Source organism: Sus scrofa, chromosome 17 (assembly GCF_000003025.6).
Source record: "Sus scrofa isolate TJ Tabasco breed Duroc chromosome 17, Sscrofa11.1, whole genome shotgun sequence".
Taxonomy (NCBI): domain Eukaryota; kingdom Metazoa; phylum Chordata; class Mammalia; order Artiodactyla; family Suidae; genus Sus; species Sus scrofa.
The window spans coordinates 38,098,718-38,113,792 of record NC_010459.5 but is presented as its reverse complement, the minus strand read 5'-3'; the positions used below and the strand labels follow the sequence as shown (position 1 = coordinate 38,113,792).

Below are 15,075 nucleotides of genomic sequence, written 5' to 3'. Positions count from 1 at the left end.
TGGTTAGATGGAACAGCTCTCAAATAAAAGTGTGCATTTTTAGTTATATACTTCAGAGATATCTACTACATTCCACTCTTTGGCTGCCCTTTTTCTCATCTGCATCAGGCTTGGGGTTACTTCTCATCAACGTGTTTAGGTTTTTCCCTTTCCTGGCTCTGTTATTACCGTAAGAACTGTGGTCTTCAAACCAGCTGCTTCTGCCCCTACCCTACTCTACATTCAAGGAACTTAACTTCATTGCTTGGTGTTGTGTCTTTATCTTGCTGTTGTCCCAGGCTTCTGCTCTGTCTCCTACACTAGACATGCCCTCCATCCCTTCCCCTGCCGTAGCTCTGCAACCCACTGCTTGAGACCAAAGGGATGAATTGGTGATTCTCAGGCTCTTATTTCTTTTTTTAATGTGTGCTGCATTATAAGGATTTTCTAAAAGTAGTTATTTATGAGTCAGACCCCACATTGTCTGGCTCTGTTACCAGCAAGCTTATCTACCCTCTTCCTTCCCTGTATGACACACACAACCAGAATCAAAGGCAGCCTAATAATAACACCCTATGCCATTACTGTGTTTGAGATTGCAAAGTGCTTCTTCTACTGTAGCCCTACTCAGAAAGACAGCATAATATGCTTTAAATAGATTTTTATTTATTTTTCTTTATATTACTTTTTTTTCCCATAGAAGAAAACATTACAGTCTAACAATCAGAATCCTGTTACACACATACACAGGCGTGCCACATGACCAGGCTGAGGTGGTTGTGTCTTTGAGTCTGTCAACATGTCACAACATAGTTAACTAGAGTCTCCTCTTTTCAGCCTGTCTCAACACAACACTCAAGAGGGATGCACTCAACTTGCTGGTTCCATTTGGAACTAGGTGGCAGAACAAGAGGGAAGATATAAGGGGCCATGGTGTGTCTGCCTTCCGTCCCCTCACATAAAAGCCACATAGATCTTTAAGAGTCATCCAAGAGCTCTGATAGGGTCCTCATTGCACCTAACATTATGGGTCAGAGCAAACTGATCAGGGTTCTGGGTGGGGGCTGGGGAGCAAGCATACTCCAAAACAGCAGCATTCATTCACACATAGTACCCTGCTGGGGCCAGACTGGCAAAAGCTGGAAATGACACCCAGCTTGCAGAGAGCACTCAGATATATTGGGGAATTACTGGAAGTTATCCTTTGATATAATTGAGACTCACTCTAGAAACAGGGGTCCCTTGGACATACTCAGTTTTGGCAAAGTGCTGGTAGTACTGATATTAACACTCACAATCTGGAACAAACTTTTCCAGCGTCTCTGAAAACGTCAGTAAAGACAGACTCTCTAACCCTCTCCTATCTAAGATTGCATAGACTTTGTGAATTCTGGTTCCTTCATGGATTCAAGTTCTGTGGTTTAAAAAAAAAAAATCCTGAAGCATGCTCAAGGTGAAAGGCACATACACAGTCAATATAGTATGACAAGTTCTGATGCTTCAGGAGTCAGACTAGCAGGAGACCAAGTAGTGTTGTTCTTAGAAATATACACAGTTAAAATATTGCCACACTCAAGTGCTACAGAATCTATAGGAAAATACAAAGACATGAGCCTTGCAACTAGCCAAATGATGATATTGGAGAGTTCTAGAACTACAGGAGCCTCCATAAATATGGGGTAAGGTAGAGAGAAGCCTTTTGAAATTTGAGCCAAGTGCTCTATAACTCACACTTCCCCCACAGAAGGATCATGAGCACTTCCCAGAGCTAAGCCTAGGCTCCCGCTGACAGCAAAGGAGTAGGCGGTAAGAGTTGGAGTTTCATCTCTTTGAAGTGCTGAAGACCCTAAGCTGGCTGTGAAGCAACCATGGAGTAGCTGGAAGAATAAAAGAAACTAGGTTGTAACTGAAGAAGAACCTAGGAAGAGGAGCAAGGCTGTCAACTACTAGGCCCTGGTGGATGGGCATGGGGACTTTGATCTGCTCTTAATATAAATTTGGCTTACTCCCTTGGATAGGAGACCCCCCAGTAGGGCTTCCTCTGTCCCCATCCCAGCATCCACGGGGTTACCTGCTCCCTGACCCATACACCCCACGTGAGGCTTAGGGTTATAGGGTCAGGGAGGGCAGCTGCCTTTGCTCTCATGAAATTACAGAGTTTTCTCCAAGCCTCAGCTTGACTATGAGGCCTAGAAACCTAGAATTGGAGTGAGGGGGAAGACCCATGTTGGTATGTAACAGGAAATCTTAAAAAGTTCCAAGGAAGAAAGAGCACACCTAAAAAAGGACAGAGGAAAAGGGAAGCAACTTGGGGCATCCCAAGAGGCTGTTGCTGGTGTCTGAGCCCAAAATTCAGTCCCACCATGAGAAAGGGAAAAGCCGGCTGCCCATCTCCTTTGTTTCACTTGGGTACTTAGGTTCCCTCTTCTAGGTGTTTATTGGAGGAGAAGGGAAGGGGAACCATAGGGTATCCATTTCTCCCCAGCAGCCTGGAAAGGAAGAGAACCCTGGGAGAGAAAATGAAGAGAGGCCCCCTAAAGGCCCTGAACCTGAATAGGGATTATAGGGGAATGAGGCAGTAGGGCTCCTGGCCTCCTGCCCAAGAGTGTTTATTAGCCATTCTGGCAGGGTATGGAAAACAAGGCCAGAGGCAAGATGAAGGCTAAGCTGCCAGTCTTGGGATGGCCTCACCCCACAGCTTGTCCTCCCCAGCATTGTAATTCTGCATGCTTACTCTGGGGTCTGTCCTTCCCCTTCCTCGAATCACTCTGGCCCATATCTCTCCTAAACTAGTTCTAGCACCTTGGGCATGTGAACAGATGTCCAGGATTGTAGGGTCTTGCCCAGCCTTTACTCCTGGGTTGACATGTTGCAAGCAGGGCAGCAAGGTACTACTAAGCCCTTCAGATACAGGGGCCTGCAGAGGGGTTGGTTTCAGGAAGAGATTTGGGAGGTGAGATTATAGGAGAGGGATGTGGGAGCAGACTCCAGGCTCCAGCTTGAGAGCACGGCTTGGCCTTCTGAGCAAACACAATACCAGCCTCCATGGTGCCCTGTTTCCTACAGCCTCTCACCTGTCGGTCCTATCTGTATTTTCAATAGGTTGCCTCTTTTCTTTGATTCCCTTCACCTTCTCCCTCCAACTCACATTTCACAGTCCTTTTCCACATACTTCACCTTTCCATGCCTAAGCAACTCCGAGGAGCCCAGCCCCCAGAGGGGAGGGAAGAGGGAGACTAGAGGCAGAGAACCCTTTACTTTCAGTGGGAGAATTACTGGGAATGAGTAATAAGGGAGCAGGAGTGAATGTAGTGCCAAACATGAGATAGGGTGAGTATGGTAACGTGGGAGTTGAAGGTAGGGAATGAATCAAATCTGGGACTGGAAGAAGAGACTCTCAGAAAGAGAGGACTGAAGGGCAGGGATGGAGAAGGCCAGGGCAGAGGTTGGGTTGAGGACCAGAAGAGGAAATATGGGGTGTCATTGGTGGGGGAGATGGAGGATTAGATGCTGAGCTTGGGGGCCAGAAGGTTAGAGGGTGAAGGGCAAGGAGGTTCAGAGGCAGACTAGAGGATCAGAGATAGGGAAATGGAGTCGCAGGGAGAGAGTGGCTATCACCCCACCTCACACACCTAAGGAGGGAGGATGTAGTATCAGGTGGGCTGCAGGTGCCTCTTGAGCAGCACACTGGCTGTGGCGGAGGGGCTGGACAGGGGTCAGGAGTCAGCGAGGGGCTTGTGGCACAGCCAGCGGACACTCAGTAGTTGAATTGGCGCTGGCACGGCTGGTAGACAAAGCTGCCCTGGTGCTTGGGCCGGCGAGGACGGCTCTCGCGGGCGCGGTTCTGCCGTTGCACCACCTTGGCACTCAGCGCGTGGCGCTCTGCCCGCTGCCGGGCCCGCTGCAGCCGCCGTGCCTGGCCTGCCTTCTCCAGCAGTGCAGCCCGTGCCGGCAGAGGGGCAGCAGCGTGGTGCAGGGCCCGGGGCTCCCGGTGAGCAGGCGCCAACTCCCTGCGGAGACAGAGCAAGGTGGTCAGGACTGACAAAATGGGGGTGGGGGGAGTGGCAGAGGGGAGCACTGGCACCTCCCGCCCTGTTTTTCTGCACCTTTGCCCTGGCACGATTAGGTCTCAGCTCACAGGGGGGCGCCCATGCCCTTCTTGTGGGTACCAGGCACAAGAAGCCAACCTGGAGAGGTCTTCTCAGTTCTAGCCTCTAAGATAGTTAAACCAGGCCCCAGGGAAGTTTTGGCTCCAACTTCCAATTCAGCCATGGCATTCTGTACAAGCCTCTAGAATCCCACCCCTACCTCCTCAGCTCTCTGGCCTTGCTCCTCCAGCCTCTACTGGTCCCAAGCCTCAAAGTTATGGCTCTCTCAAGCCTCAGCCCAGCCAGAAAGCCAGGTCTATCCCTATCTCAATACCCCACCCCTTTACCTTCAGGCCTAGCTTCATCCCAGCCCTTGGTTCCTGCCCTTTGCTACAAAGACACACCTCTAAAGGACCCTCCTCCACAGCCTAGGTGGGCTCCTGTGTTCAGTTCTGCACCCAGGTCTCTAGTGTCCAAGATACACTGCTCTAGACCTCCAGGCTCCGCCCCCTGCCTGCTCACCCATCACTAAGGTTTCCATCCGGCAGGGCAGCATCAGGGTGTGGGGAAGGAGGTCCAGGCTCCAGCACTATGGTGCTGCCAGTAACATAAACTGACATGCTTGGGTGCTCGATGAGGAGGTCCTCCAGGGGGCTGCTCTGGAGACGGGCAGGCCCGAGTCCGGGCCCCTCTGCAGTAAAACAGGCCGGAGGGGTAACAAACCAGCTCTCATCCATCAAGGAGGGCGCGGGCGGAGGGCGGCCTGCAGGGGCAGGGGCAGCCCCGGGGCTGGGGGAAGCGGTGAAGCTGTCTACGGGGCGCGCAGGAAGGGGAGCCAGGCAGAGGAGGGGGCACAGCGGGGAGGGGCACACACACACACACACACACACACACCGGACACAGTGGGACAGGGAGAGAAAGGGCATCGTTAGTCAGACCCGCAGCCCTGCCTGCTGCACCCATGGTGTACCCACAGTCTCAACCTGCCCTAGGGCATGTGAAATGTGGGCTCCAACACTGGATCACCAGGATATGCCAGAAGGTGCATGGAATAAGGCCCTGTTAACCCACCTCTAATGTTACAGCCTCAGCCCCAGTTTGCCCAGTAGGCTTGGAACTCCCCAATTCCCTAGCGACTCTCTTCTCCTCAGGTTGCTATGCCACTTGCCCTAAAGGTGACTTCACAGGTCCAGGAGTCAGTCTGGCCCCCAACTCAGGCCTCACCCGGCAGGTCAATGATGAGCCAGCCATCCACTTCATCTTCCTCAGAGACAAAGGCTCGGGGGCAGTTGGGGTCCTCCGGGGGCGCCGGGGTGCTGAAGAAGAGGCTGGTAAAGCGCTGGAACATGGTAGAGGAGTGAAGAAGCCTCAGGCGGGGGCGCCTTATGGCAGTGCAGAGACCTGGGAGGTGTAGAGAGGAGTCAGAACCACCATAAACTGGTCTACCCCCTCTCCTAGCTGGGGACACCACTCCTAGTCCCCAGAGCAGTGATAAAAGTACAACAGGGATGCGTGGCAAAGCTTTGCCCTGTATGTGTGTGTATGTGTATTCACTTTCTGGTAAGGCAGCCTGCCTTTAGGCTTTTCTATTTTCTGTATGACCTTAGAAGTTATTTAACTTATCTGTGCTTCAGTTTTCTAATCTGTCAAATGGAAAGGATAATGATAATAGTATCCTCCTCCTAGCCCTTATACGAATTAAATGAACTAATAACAGTACCTCATCTAGGCTCTCCTAGGGATTAAATGAGCTAAACACAAAGTGCTCAGAACAGTACCTGGGTACAGAGGAAGCATCAATAAACTCATCAAGTTATTATTGACATTATTGCATTCTCTAGAAGTAACATACATGACCAGACTCTCTCAGGAAAGGTCTCCAGAGGATTGGACATCCAACCTGGACCTTGAAGGGTAAATAGGAGTTCTCCAAGCAGATGTTGCCCAACATTGTGATTATTTATCACCACCGTCATACAGCTAACATTCATCTGCCAAGTACTATACTGAGCACTTATATTACCTCATGTAATCCTCACAACAACTCTAGGAAGCGGGTATAGTTATTACCCTTCTTTTATAGGTGACGAAATTGAGGCTCAGAGAGGTAAAATAATTTGCCCAAAATCTCACAGCCAGTAAGACACAGAGGTAAGATTTTAACCCATGCAGTCAGATTTCAGATCACTATATTCCATTGTCTTTGTTGGGTATCTGTCTGAATTAGGCATTTTTAACTTAGTGGCCTGGGGTCATGGCCCATGCATATTTTTCTGAAAAAGAAGGACCCTAGTTTTCATTACAATTTCCTAAACAGCAGTCCTTGACCCCAGAGATTAAGAACCACTACTGTGCGGCTTGAAAGCACTCGCTAGCAATAATCCCAGAGAACAGCTACCATCTCACCATGTCCTTGCACAGGCCTCAACTGTGTCTGTCAGATGAAGATCTTATTTCCACAGGCAGTCTTCCCCTTACCTCCTATTCCCAAGCCCCTGCTCAAGGGCAACATCCCTGGCTAAGAGGAAGAAGATGAGGTTGCCTAGCTCTGGGGAGACAGCAGGTCAGAGGGAAGTGATGATGGAGGTAGGGAGCTATGGGGCCCAGGGGCCCTTAAGGATGAGGACCAAGGACTGCACCAGGACTCAAGCCCTCAATCAGTCCTTCCCTGGGTGAGGAAAGAGACCCGCTGCTCCAGGAGTGGAAACACCAGGGTCTCTACCTTGGAGTAGACCTCGGCTAGGGACTGCTGGTCAGGCCCCCTGGATATCCCTAAAGCTTGACTCTCCACATCTGTCCAAGAAGATGGCCAACAGTTTTGCTACTCAGCCACCTGTCACCTTCCTCTAAGGATGTTTCCGCACTTCCAATAGAACTCCCTGGGGGCACATGATAGAAGATAATATGGGAAAAAGAATGTGTGTGTGTGTGTATGACTGGGTCACTTTGTCATACAGCAGAAACTGACAGAACATTGTAAATCAACTATAATAAAAAAAATTTTATTAAAAAGTAGAAGCATTCTACTCTTACTGCTTACCCACCTGGACTATTTTTATGGTGGTTGCTACCTCTCACATTCCCTGGGTATGTTTTCACACTTGCCACACAATCACCTAAGCTCTAGACCCTAAGAGTATTTACACATTTGTGGACCCACAGTGGACTCCAGAAGGAAGTACTCTCTGGATGAGGGCTTTGCCAGTGGGAGATCTTCAGGGATTGAAAAAGGTTGGGCCACCCCCAACTAGTGCCTGCCCAGCACAAGCCACATATCCTAGCCCATCTGTAGCCACAGGGAGTTAGTGATTCAGTTACTAAATATCCAGAGCTTGGCCCCTCCTGAAGAAAGGGAATACTGTGGCCTTGGGGAGATAAACCCTCTTTCCAAGGACCTACTGCTTCATTAAGAAAATGAAAAGGAAGTTAAGAGGTGTTTCAGGGACCATGATATTCACCCAGCCCATTTTGCAACCTGAGGATCAGAGGACATAAGTCCACTCAAAGACACATGGCTAGATGGTGGCAAAGCAGGCCTAGCCCCAGGTCACTGAGCATCCAGTCCAGAGTGTAGAGAGTCAGAAACCCCTCAGTAAGCAATCTCCAAAAATATGATGCAGGAGAGATGGGCAAGTCAGACAGGAGTCAGACCTTCATCGAGTCACTGAGGTACTCAGAGCCTCTTGGTCCAGCTATAAAAGGTCTGGGGTTCCTGGCGTCAAGATGCATCATGTATTACCAGAGCACCCATTGTGTACCAGAGTCTGCTCTGGGCCTCCTCAAATTACATATTGAGGTAAGGGAGCCTTAGGGTGGCGAGGGAAGCTCCCTGCCTGGGGTCACACAGCAAGTCAATGATAGGGCCAGAAGTGACAGCCGCACCAGCCATCCAGTGCCCGCCCCCTCTCATGACCACTGAGGGAGGCTCCCAGGACTTTTCTTGCCCAGCCCTACCAAATTCCTGGTTCTCACATTCCCAGCGCTGCTCCACAGAGAACCATTCCCTTTAATAACTATAGCAGCCATGTCTAGAATAGCACTTGAGCCCCAAGCCACCTCTGCCCATCCTTGAGCAAAGCCCAGGTTGGGATGGGACTCCTGGTCCAGCCCATAGGCCCATCAACTTAGGAAGTCAGAGGCTTTCCTCCTGCCTCCTTTCCTCCTGGTCCCTCTCTGTGAACAGAGGGAGGGGCAACACAAGCCTTGTAATCATCAGCACTAGGCCAGGTCAGTCCTTCCTAGCTGACAACTCTGATGTTGGGAGGCAAAGAAGGGCCAAACAAAGGGAACTCTCACCTCTACCCCATCCCAACATCGGCCCTGGAGACAGCCTGATGCAGCCACTGACTCACCTTTCTGCAGTCAAAACAGATGGGAGGGAGTAATTTTACTGGGCTCTGGAACTCCAGGGTATAAAGTAAGGATCAGGGCTTCAAAAGGGGACCCAATCTCCTAGGAGCCCTATCAAATTTGGATGGCGCTTAGCCCAAGGTACAGTCCTCAGTGGAAGGAGAATGTGTAACTACTTGTAATAAGCTCATACTAAGTATGTGCCCAGGGCTAATGCATCTGCCACTCACTAGGCAGGCATGACTCTAATTGGCTGCAGGACCTAGAGTAAGCCACTTGCCCGCTCCTGGCCTCAGTTTTCCCTTCCGTGAAATGGGGTCTAAGACCCCTCCTTTCGGGAAGTGACGTGACCTCAGTTAAGGCGCTGCACACATTTCAGGGATTAGAAGGATGTAATTATGTTAGTCCAGGGGTGCAGAGCCTGGAGCCAGAGGGAGGGGATTCCACCACCATCTGGCGCTGCCTCAACGATCCGGCTGGAGCCAAAGCTTCAGGCGCCCCTGAACTCCTGACAACCCCCTCCCCCAATGTAGACCCAGTAACGCTGTTTGAACCTCTCTCAAGTCGCAAGGAGAAAGTAGAGGATCAGAGGCTTGAACGCAGCTCTTGGATTAATCCAGAAAACTGGAGGACCTTTTGGTCCCGCTGCCTTTCAGCGTCCCTCACCCGTGGGCCCAGTCCCGACTCAGCGCCCGACGGGTCACGGGAGGACAGGCGACCCGAGCCGGGAGGGGGTGGGGGGGCGGTCCCGGCCTTGGTGACGTCTCAATGTCATATGCAAATATGCAGACGTCAGAGTCTACCGGACGGGCGGCAGCCAATCCAGAGGCGGGAGTGCAGCCCCGGCGGCCGCCGGCGGAAAGAGACAAAGACCCGGGAGCTGGGGGAGCGGGGAGTGTTCTGGGGCCCCGGGAGCCCAGGGGCCAAAGCTGATCAGAACTCACCTGGGGCAGGGGCGGGGCGGCAGGCGGAGGTGGCGCTGAGGTAGTTGTGAGGCGGAGTGTCCTAGGGTCCGCGGCTGATCACAGGCCCCGCCGCATCGCGGGGGCTAGGCGGGGAGGCGGCGGGGGTACGGGTCGGACGTTCCGGGTTGCTGCGCTCGCCCGCTGGGCTTCGAGTCTGTGCAGCAGCTGCTGGGCTCACAGCACAAATTGGAGCGTTCAAACAGCTGATTGTGACGTCACAAAGGGGCCCGCCCGCCTCGCGTCAGCGACCGGCGAAGCGGCGGCCAATCCCAGGCTGCGGATCTCCCCTCCCCGCCTCCTCCTTGGTTCGCTGGCTAGTGGCTCCCTCCCGGGATCAAGACTCCGAGCCGGAGGCTGGGGGGTGGGGCGTTCGGAGACGCGACTGCTGGGCGCTTGGAGCCCCTGCTCCTGGGCGACCCCACAGACCTCTCAGTGAGGAGAATTACCACTCCTTCTACAGGATCCCCATCTTTCTGTACTCCCTCCGCATATCCCAGCGCCTTTGCCCCTCCTGTCCGTTCACCTGTATCCTCTATCCAAATCCCTCGGTCTGTACCCTTTTCTCAACTCCGCGCCACATCCGTGACCTTCCAGTCTCCTCCTCCCCGCCCTTCTCCCGGGCCTCCGTTTTCTGCCTCACCTTCTCACCCCTACGCATTATCTGCTCTGCCGCTCCATTTTTCCTCATCTGGACAGGCTTGAGAGGTGGGGCACATCTCCCTTCCCCGGTTCCAGGGGTGTACCCGGGAGTATAGGAGAGTTGGTTAGACTGACAGAATATTTTTCAGAGTAGGACTTGGAGAGGGATTGCTCTGGGCTGAATAAACACTGAGCTAGAGAGTGCTCAGCACTGGAACGTTTCCACATCTTGTTTAACCCACCTTGCTGCTGGGGCTGGACAGAAAAGTGACGGGACAGGGATTGATTATTAGCCTCGATTTACACGCGGGAAAACTGAGACTCAACAAATCTCATGCTTAGTATGTAGATTTATATTCAGCAATGCATTGAGCAAATATTGAGTACCTACTATTGCTGCTGCCAGACCGGTAGCTGATATTTATTGAACACTTACTGAGTGCGAGGCACTGTGCTATAGTGCTTTATATGTCTTTTGATCTTCACAACAACCCTGAAAGATGGGTGTTATGCCCCTCCCCATTTTCCAGCTGAAGAAACAGGCTCAGAGAGCCTAAGCGATTTCCCAAGGTCACAAAGCTACAGCAAATGGCAGAGCCAGAACTTGAACCCATAGTTCCAGGCCCCAAATCTCTCCACTCTCTATAGGCACCAGACTGTCTAAATCCCAGAATGCTTCAGCCTCCCCAGGGAGATCTAGGCACAGTCTTGACTTTCCCCAAACTTGCTGTGTGACCTCAAGCAAGTCATGTTACCTCTCTGGACCTCAATTTCATTATCTATCAAACTTAACATATCCAAGTTTCCTTTTAGAGGTTCCTTCAAATGCTCCACCCTCAGGATTCTGCCAATCCCATCCTCTAGGTCCCCAGCATTCTCAGCAGCCTGAGAAATGCCTGGGGAAAAACCACGCACACACATCCTCAGAGTCTCCAGGGTTTTCTGGTTCCTCTCTTGGAGGAGCTGGGCTAGTCGGGTTGGGTCTGAGAGCTGCTCATCCGGCCCATCAGGAGGTGGGGGTAGGGTGGGGTGGGGGTGGGTGGGGTGAGCTAGGCCAGAGTGGCTGCTCTGGTTCTAAAATCCTGTCCCAGTCTAATTCAGACTAGGGGGACTCCTCAGTCCTAGCAACTGGGAGAAGGAACCAGGAAATAATATCCAGAGGCTTCTGGGTGAGAGGAGGAGAGAGCAGTGTTTTGGCCCTTGGAGTCGTATCCCCACAGTATCCTCATTCTGTGCAACCCTGAGCCTCTGCCCTTCATATCTGCTTCCTGCTGACCTCACACCCTCTCTTGACGTCTTGCTGACTTAAACATGCCTCTCTTGTCACACCACCTGCCTGCTCTGAAACCTTCTGTGGCTCCCAAAGTACCATGCTTCTTAATACAGCATTCATGGCCTTCCATGATCCAGCCCAGTTCTCGCCAGCTCTAATCTCCTTCTTCACCTACATGCACCTTGTGCGAAGGTCAAACTCTTCATGGTCTCTTCAACACTCTCAAATCCACACTTTTGCTCATTCCCCCTGCCTGGAATGCCCTCTTCAGACCTTTTTGAACTCAGATCTTTCCTGTCTTCAAGATTCTATTCACCCCTTCTTCCTCTAGGTAGCCCAGAGCTACCTTGTTGGGGACAGTACAGTCATTTATTTGTTCAATAAACAGTAAGCAATGATAATTAATTGTGTGTATGTATGTGTCTTCCCAAGTAGATGATTGTCATCTCAAGGGCAGGTCTTCATTCATATACTCCCCTCACCCAGCTTGCGCTGGGCCTGGCACAGAGTAGCCTCCAATCAATGGCTCAGCAATTAAAAGCTTAGCTCAAAAAAAGTGGCTGCAGAGTTCCTGTTGTGGCTCGGCAGGTTAAGAACCTGACATATTATCCATGAGGATGCTGGTTCCACCCCTGGCCTCCCTCAGTGGGTTAAGGATCCAGCATTGACACAAGCTGTGGTGACTGGCCTTGCCGTGGCTATGGCGTAAGCTGGCTGCTGCAGCTCTGATTCCACCCCTAACCCGGGAACATCCATATGCCGCAGGTGTAGCCATTAAAAAGAAGTGGCTAGTATAGGAAGATTCCCACACCTGGTACAGGACACATTCTGTTGCGCACAGGATTCTGGTTTCCCCAAGAATAGGGAAGCAGGATCTGGCACACACTCTGGTCCACAAATGACCTGGATTCTGTGCCCAGCCTTATGAACCCCATGTACAGGCTGAGAGGACACCTCAGACCATAGTTCATCCACAACTTTTCATTTTATAGGTGGGGAAACTAAGGCACACTGAGGCACAGAGAGGTCAAGGTACTTGCTTAGAATTATAGAGCAGAACAGCCATTTATTGACTCTGGCCCCAGGGAATGGATTTAGTATTCCGGAACCCTGGCCTGGGCCTTGGATTGGAAAAAGAGGCTGTGAGCACCGTGCTGGGGGTAATCCTAGATCTCATTTCCAATCAGACTTAGAGTGCCACTCCTGTTTATATATATATGGATACACGTGGGCACCTATGCATACACATGTATGCATTCATATACAAACATACACACATGTACACAGGTTAACAGATGCTCATACCCATCTAATCCATGCCCAGGTGTAAGCACCTGCCCAGTGTTATGGGCTCCTGGATTGGAGGTCAAGAGGCCACCCTTCTATTTCTGTCTGGGCCTTGGGCTTGCCGTCACCAAACCATGAGGCTCCCCAGTGGCTTGGGGTCCCCCACTTCAAAGGGCAGAGATGTGTCAGCCTGGGTGTGTCCCTCACGGGATCTTGCATGTACTCAAAGGTATGAGCTTGCTGGAGAAGTGGCTCACTGCTCTCCTTTCTCCTCTTCTCCCTCCAAGAGAGAGGGCAAGGCCTAGACAAACCCAGTGGGTAGCTTGGAATCTGACTCAAAACCAGCAAGCCCTGATCACTCTTGAAATAGAGTTCCCCATCCCCACCCTGAACTCTGCAGCCCGAGATCTACAGAGTTAAGTCTATTAATGATGATACTGTTGGGATTTCTATGTGCCAGGTATTATTCTAAATCATTGCCTGTGTCGACAACTCATTTAATCTTCACAACAATCCTCTAATGTAGACTATATTATTCTTCCCATTTTGCTGGTGAAGAAACTGAGATAGAGAAGGAAAGAAATTTAATCAGTAAAACCAGTGAGGGCAAACATAATCCGCACATTCCCCCAACAGATTGGCCTATATATACGGGGCCATATCTCTGGAACTTCTACTAAAAAAACTTTGTTGTTGGAGTTCCCGCTGTGGCAGAACAGGATTGGCAGTGTCTTAGGAGCACTGGGACTCAGATTCGACTCCCAGCCTGGCACGTGGGTTAGGGATCCAGTGTTGCCGCAGCTTCCGGCTTAGGTTGCATCTTCGGCTGGGATCTGATCCCTGGCCAGGGAACTCCATATGCCTTGGGGTGGCCAAGAAAGAAACAACAACAACAACAAAAGCTTTGTTGTTCAAGCCACAGATGTTTGAATTGGGCGTAAGTCTCTGTGTGTGTGTGTGTGTGTGTGTGTGTGTGTGTGTGTGTGTGTGTGCGCGCGCGCGCACCATGAAAAAGACCTTGGCCTGATTGTCAGTAAATCCAGATTATAATCCTGGTTCTATCCTGGGCTCATTGCCTGGCCTTGGGTAAGTCACCTTCTTTGTCTGAGCCTCAGTTTTCCCATCTACAAAATGGCTGACTCCATGCTTCCAGAGCAGTACCTCCAGCCCCAGTCTCCTGGCATCTGGGTTTGTTTGTGTGAACTGTGCTTAATGCCCATGACAATGAAGAGGTGATGGTCAGGACAGGAGTCATTTCAGGAAGAGGAGGCAGGTGGCAGGAAGCCAAATGCCTGGCTTAGTTTTAGTCTCTGCCCACGGCGTAAACATGAGGTGGTGACTCTGGGGTTCCATAGCTCTGTTTGTACTTGGGTGAGCAGCTCTGATGTGAGTGCCCTATGGGAATTCCCACACTTTGATTCTTTGAAGGGAAATGGTTGCATCTCTCCAGCTCAGGAGGAGAGAGGGGATAGCGGAGCTCTCTCCTGTGGAACTGTAAAGGCTATGTGTGAAAAATGTGTGGTATTTCTTGAGCAGCAGACACTCCTGTGTTGGCCTTGAGGGAGCAAACTGCCATGTTGTGAAAAGGGCCGCGTGGCAAAGACCCAAGAGGGGCTTCTAGAAGCTGAAAGTTGTCCCCAGCCAACAGATAGCAAGAAAATGGGATCTCAGTAGCATGGCAGCAAAAGAAAAACCAAAACAAAAAATGAAACTCTGCCCAAGCCTAAGGGAGCCTGGAAGCCAAACTTTGTCTTGTTGAGTCTCTGAAGCAGAAAGCCCAGGTATGCTGTGCCTGGACTTCGACTTCTTTTTTTTTTTTTGCTTTTTTAGGGCCACACCCACAGCATATGGAAGTTCCCAGTCTAGGGGGTCAAATCAGAACCGTAGCTTTGAGCCTGCTTCACAGTCACAGCAACTCGGGATCCAAGCCGTGTCTGCGACCTATACTGTAGCTCATGGCAATGCCAGATCCTTAACCCACTGAGCAAGACCAGGGATCGAACCCGCATCCTCATGGATACTAGGTGTGTTCATTACTGCTGAGCCACAACAGGAACCCCTGTGCCTGGACTTCTGACTTAACAGAACTGTAAGCTAACAGATGGATGTTGACCCTGAGCCCCTAAGTCTGTGGAAGTTTGTTACACAGCAATAGGAAGATACACGTGTTGAAAAAGGTTTTTGCATGAATATTAAGAGGCAACTTGAGTTACTTATCTTACTCTGGTACATGTTGTCTTAGTGCAAATATTTTTGCGAAATCCATAGTAAATACTGTTATAATTTGGAAAAATCTTTCTTTCTTTTGTCAGAGTCATATAATTGAAATCAAGTAACTTGAATATGTGGAATGCAACTCCAGGATATATATCAGCCAAATAGTACCTCCTCCAGGAAGTTCTCCTAGATCTCTTTGGGAAGAATTAACCTCTCACTTCTCAAAGCCTTCAAATCACACTGTCAGCCTGTCTCTCAGAACACTGCACACTTAAAT

General features: G+C 50.8%; 1 protein-coding gene across 2 annotated transcripts; it reads right to left on the bottom strand.

The window, feature by feature from the left end:
* Positions 626–9,604, bottom strand: TP53INP2 (tumor protein p53 inducible nuclear protein 2). Of its 2 annotated transcripts, none has more exons than XM_003359949.4 (4): positions 9,362–9,604; positions 5,292–5,468; positions 4,590–4,758; positions 626–3,989 (listed from the first exon to the last, which is right to left on the bottom strand). In XM_003359949.4, the coding sequence occupies exons 2-4, from the start codon at positions 5,413–5,415 to the stop codon at positions 3,737–3,739; spliced, it is 546 nt and encodes a 181-aa protein (XP_003359997.1). In that variant the 5' UTR covers positions 5,416–5,468; positions 9,362–9,604; the 3' UTR covers positions 626–3,736. The 2 variants fall into 2 exon arrangements, with proteins under 2 accessions (XP_003359997.1, XP_013840751.1); XM_013985297.2 differs by having other exon boundaries at positions 4,590–4,878; positions 9,362–9,593.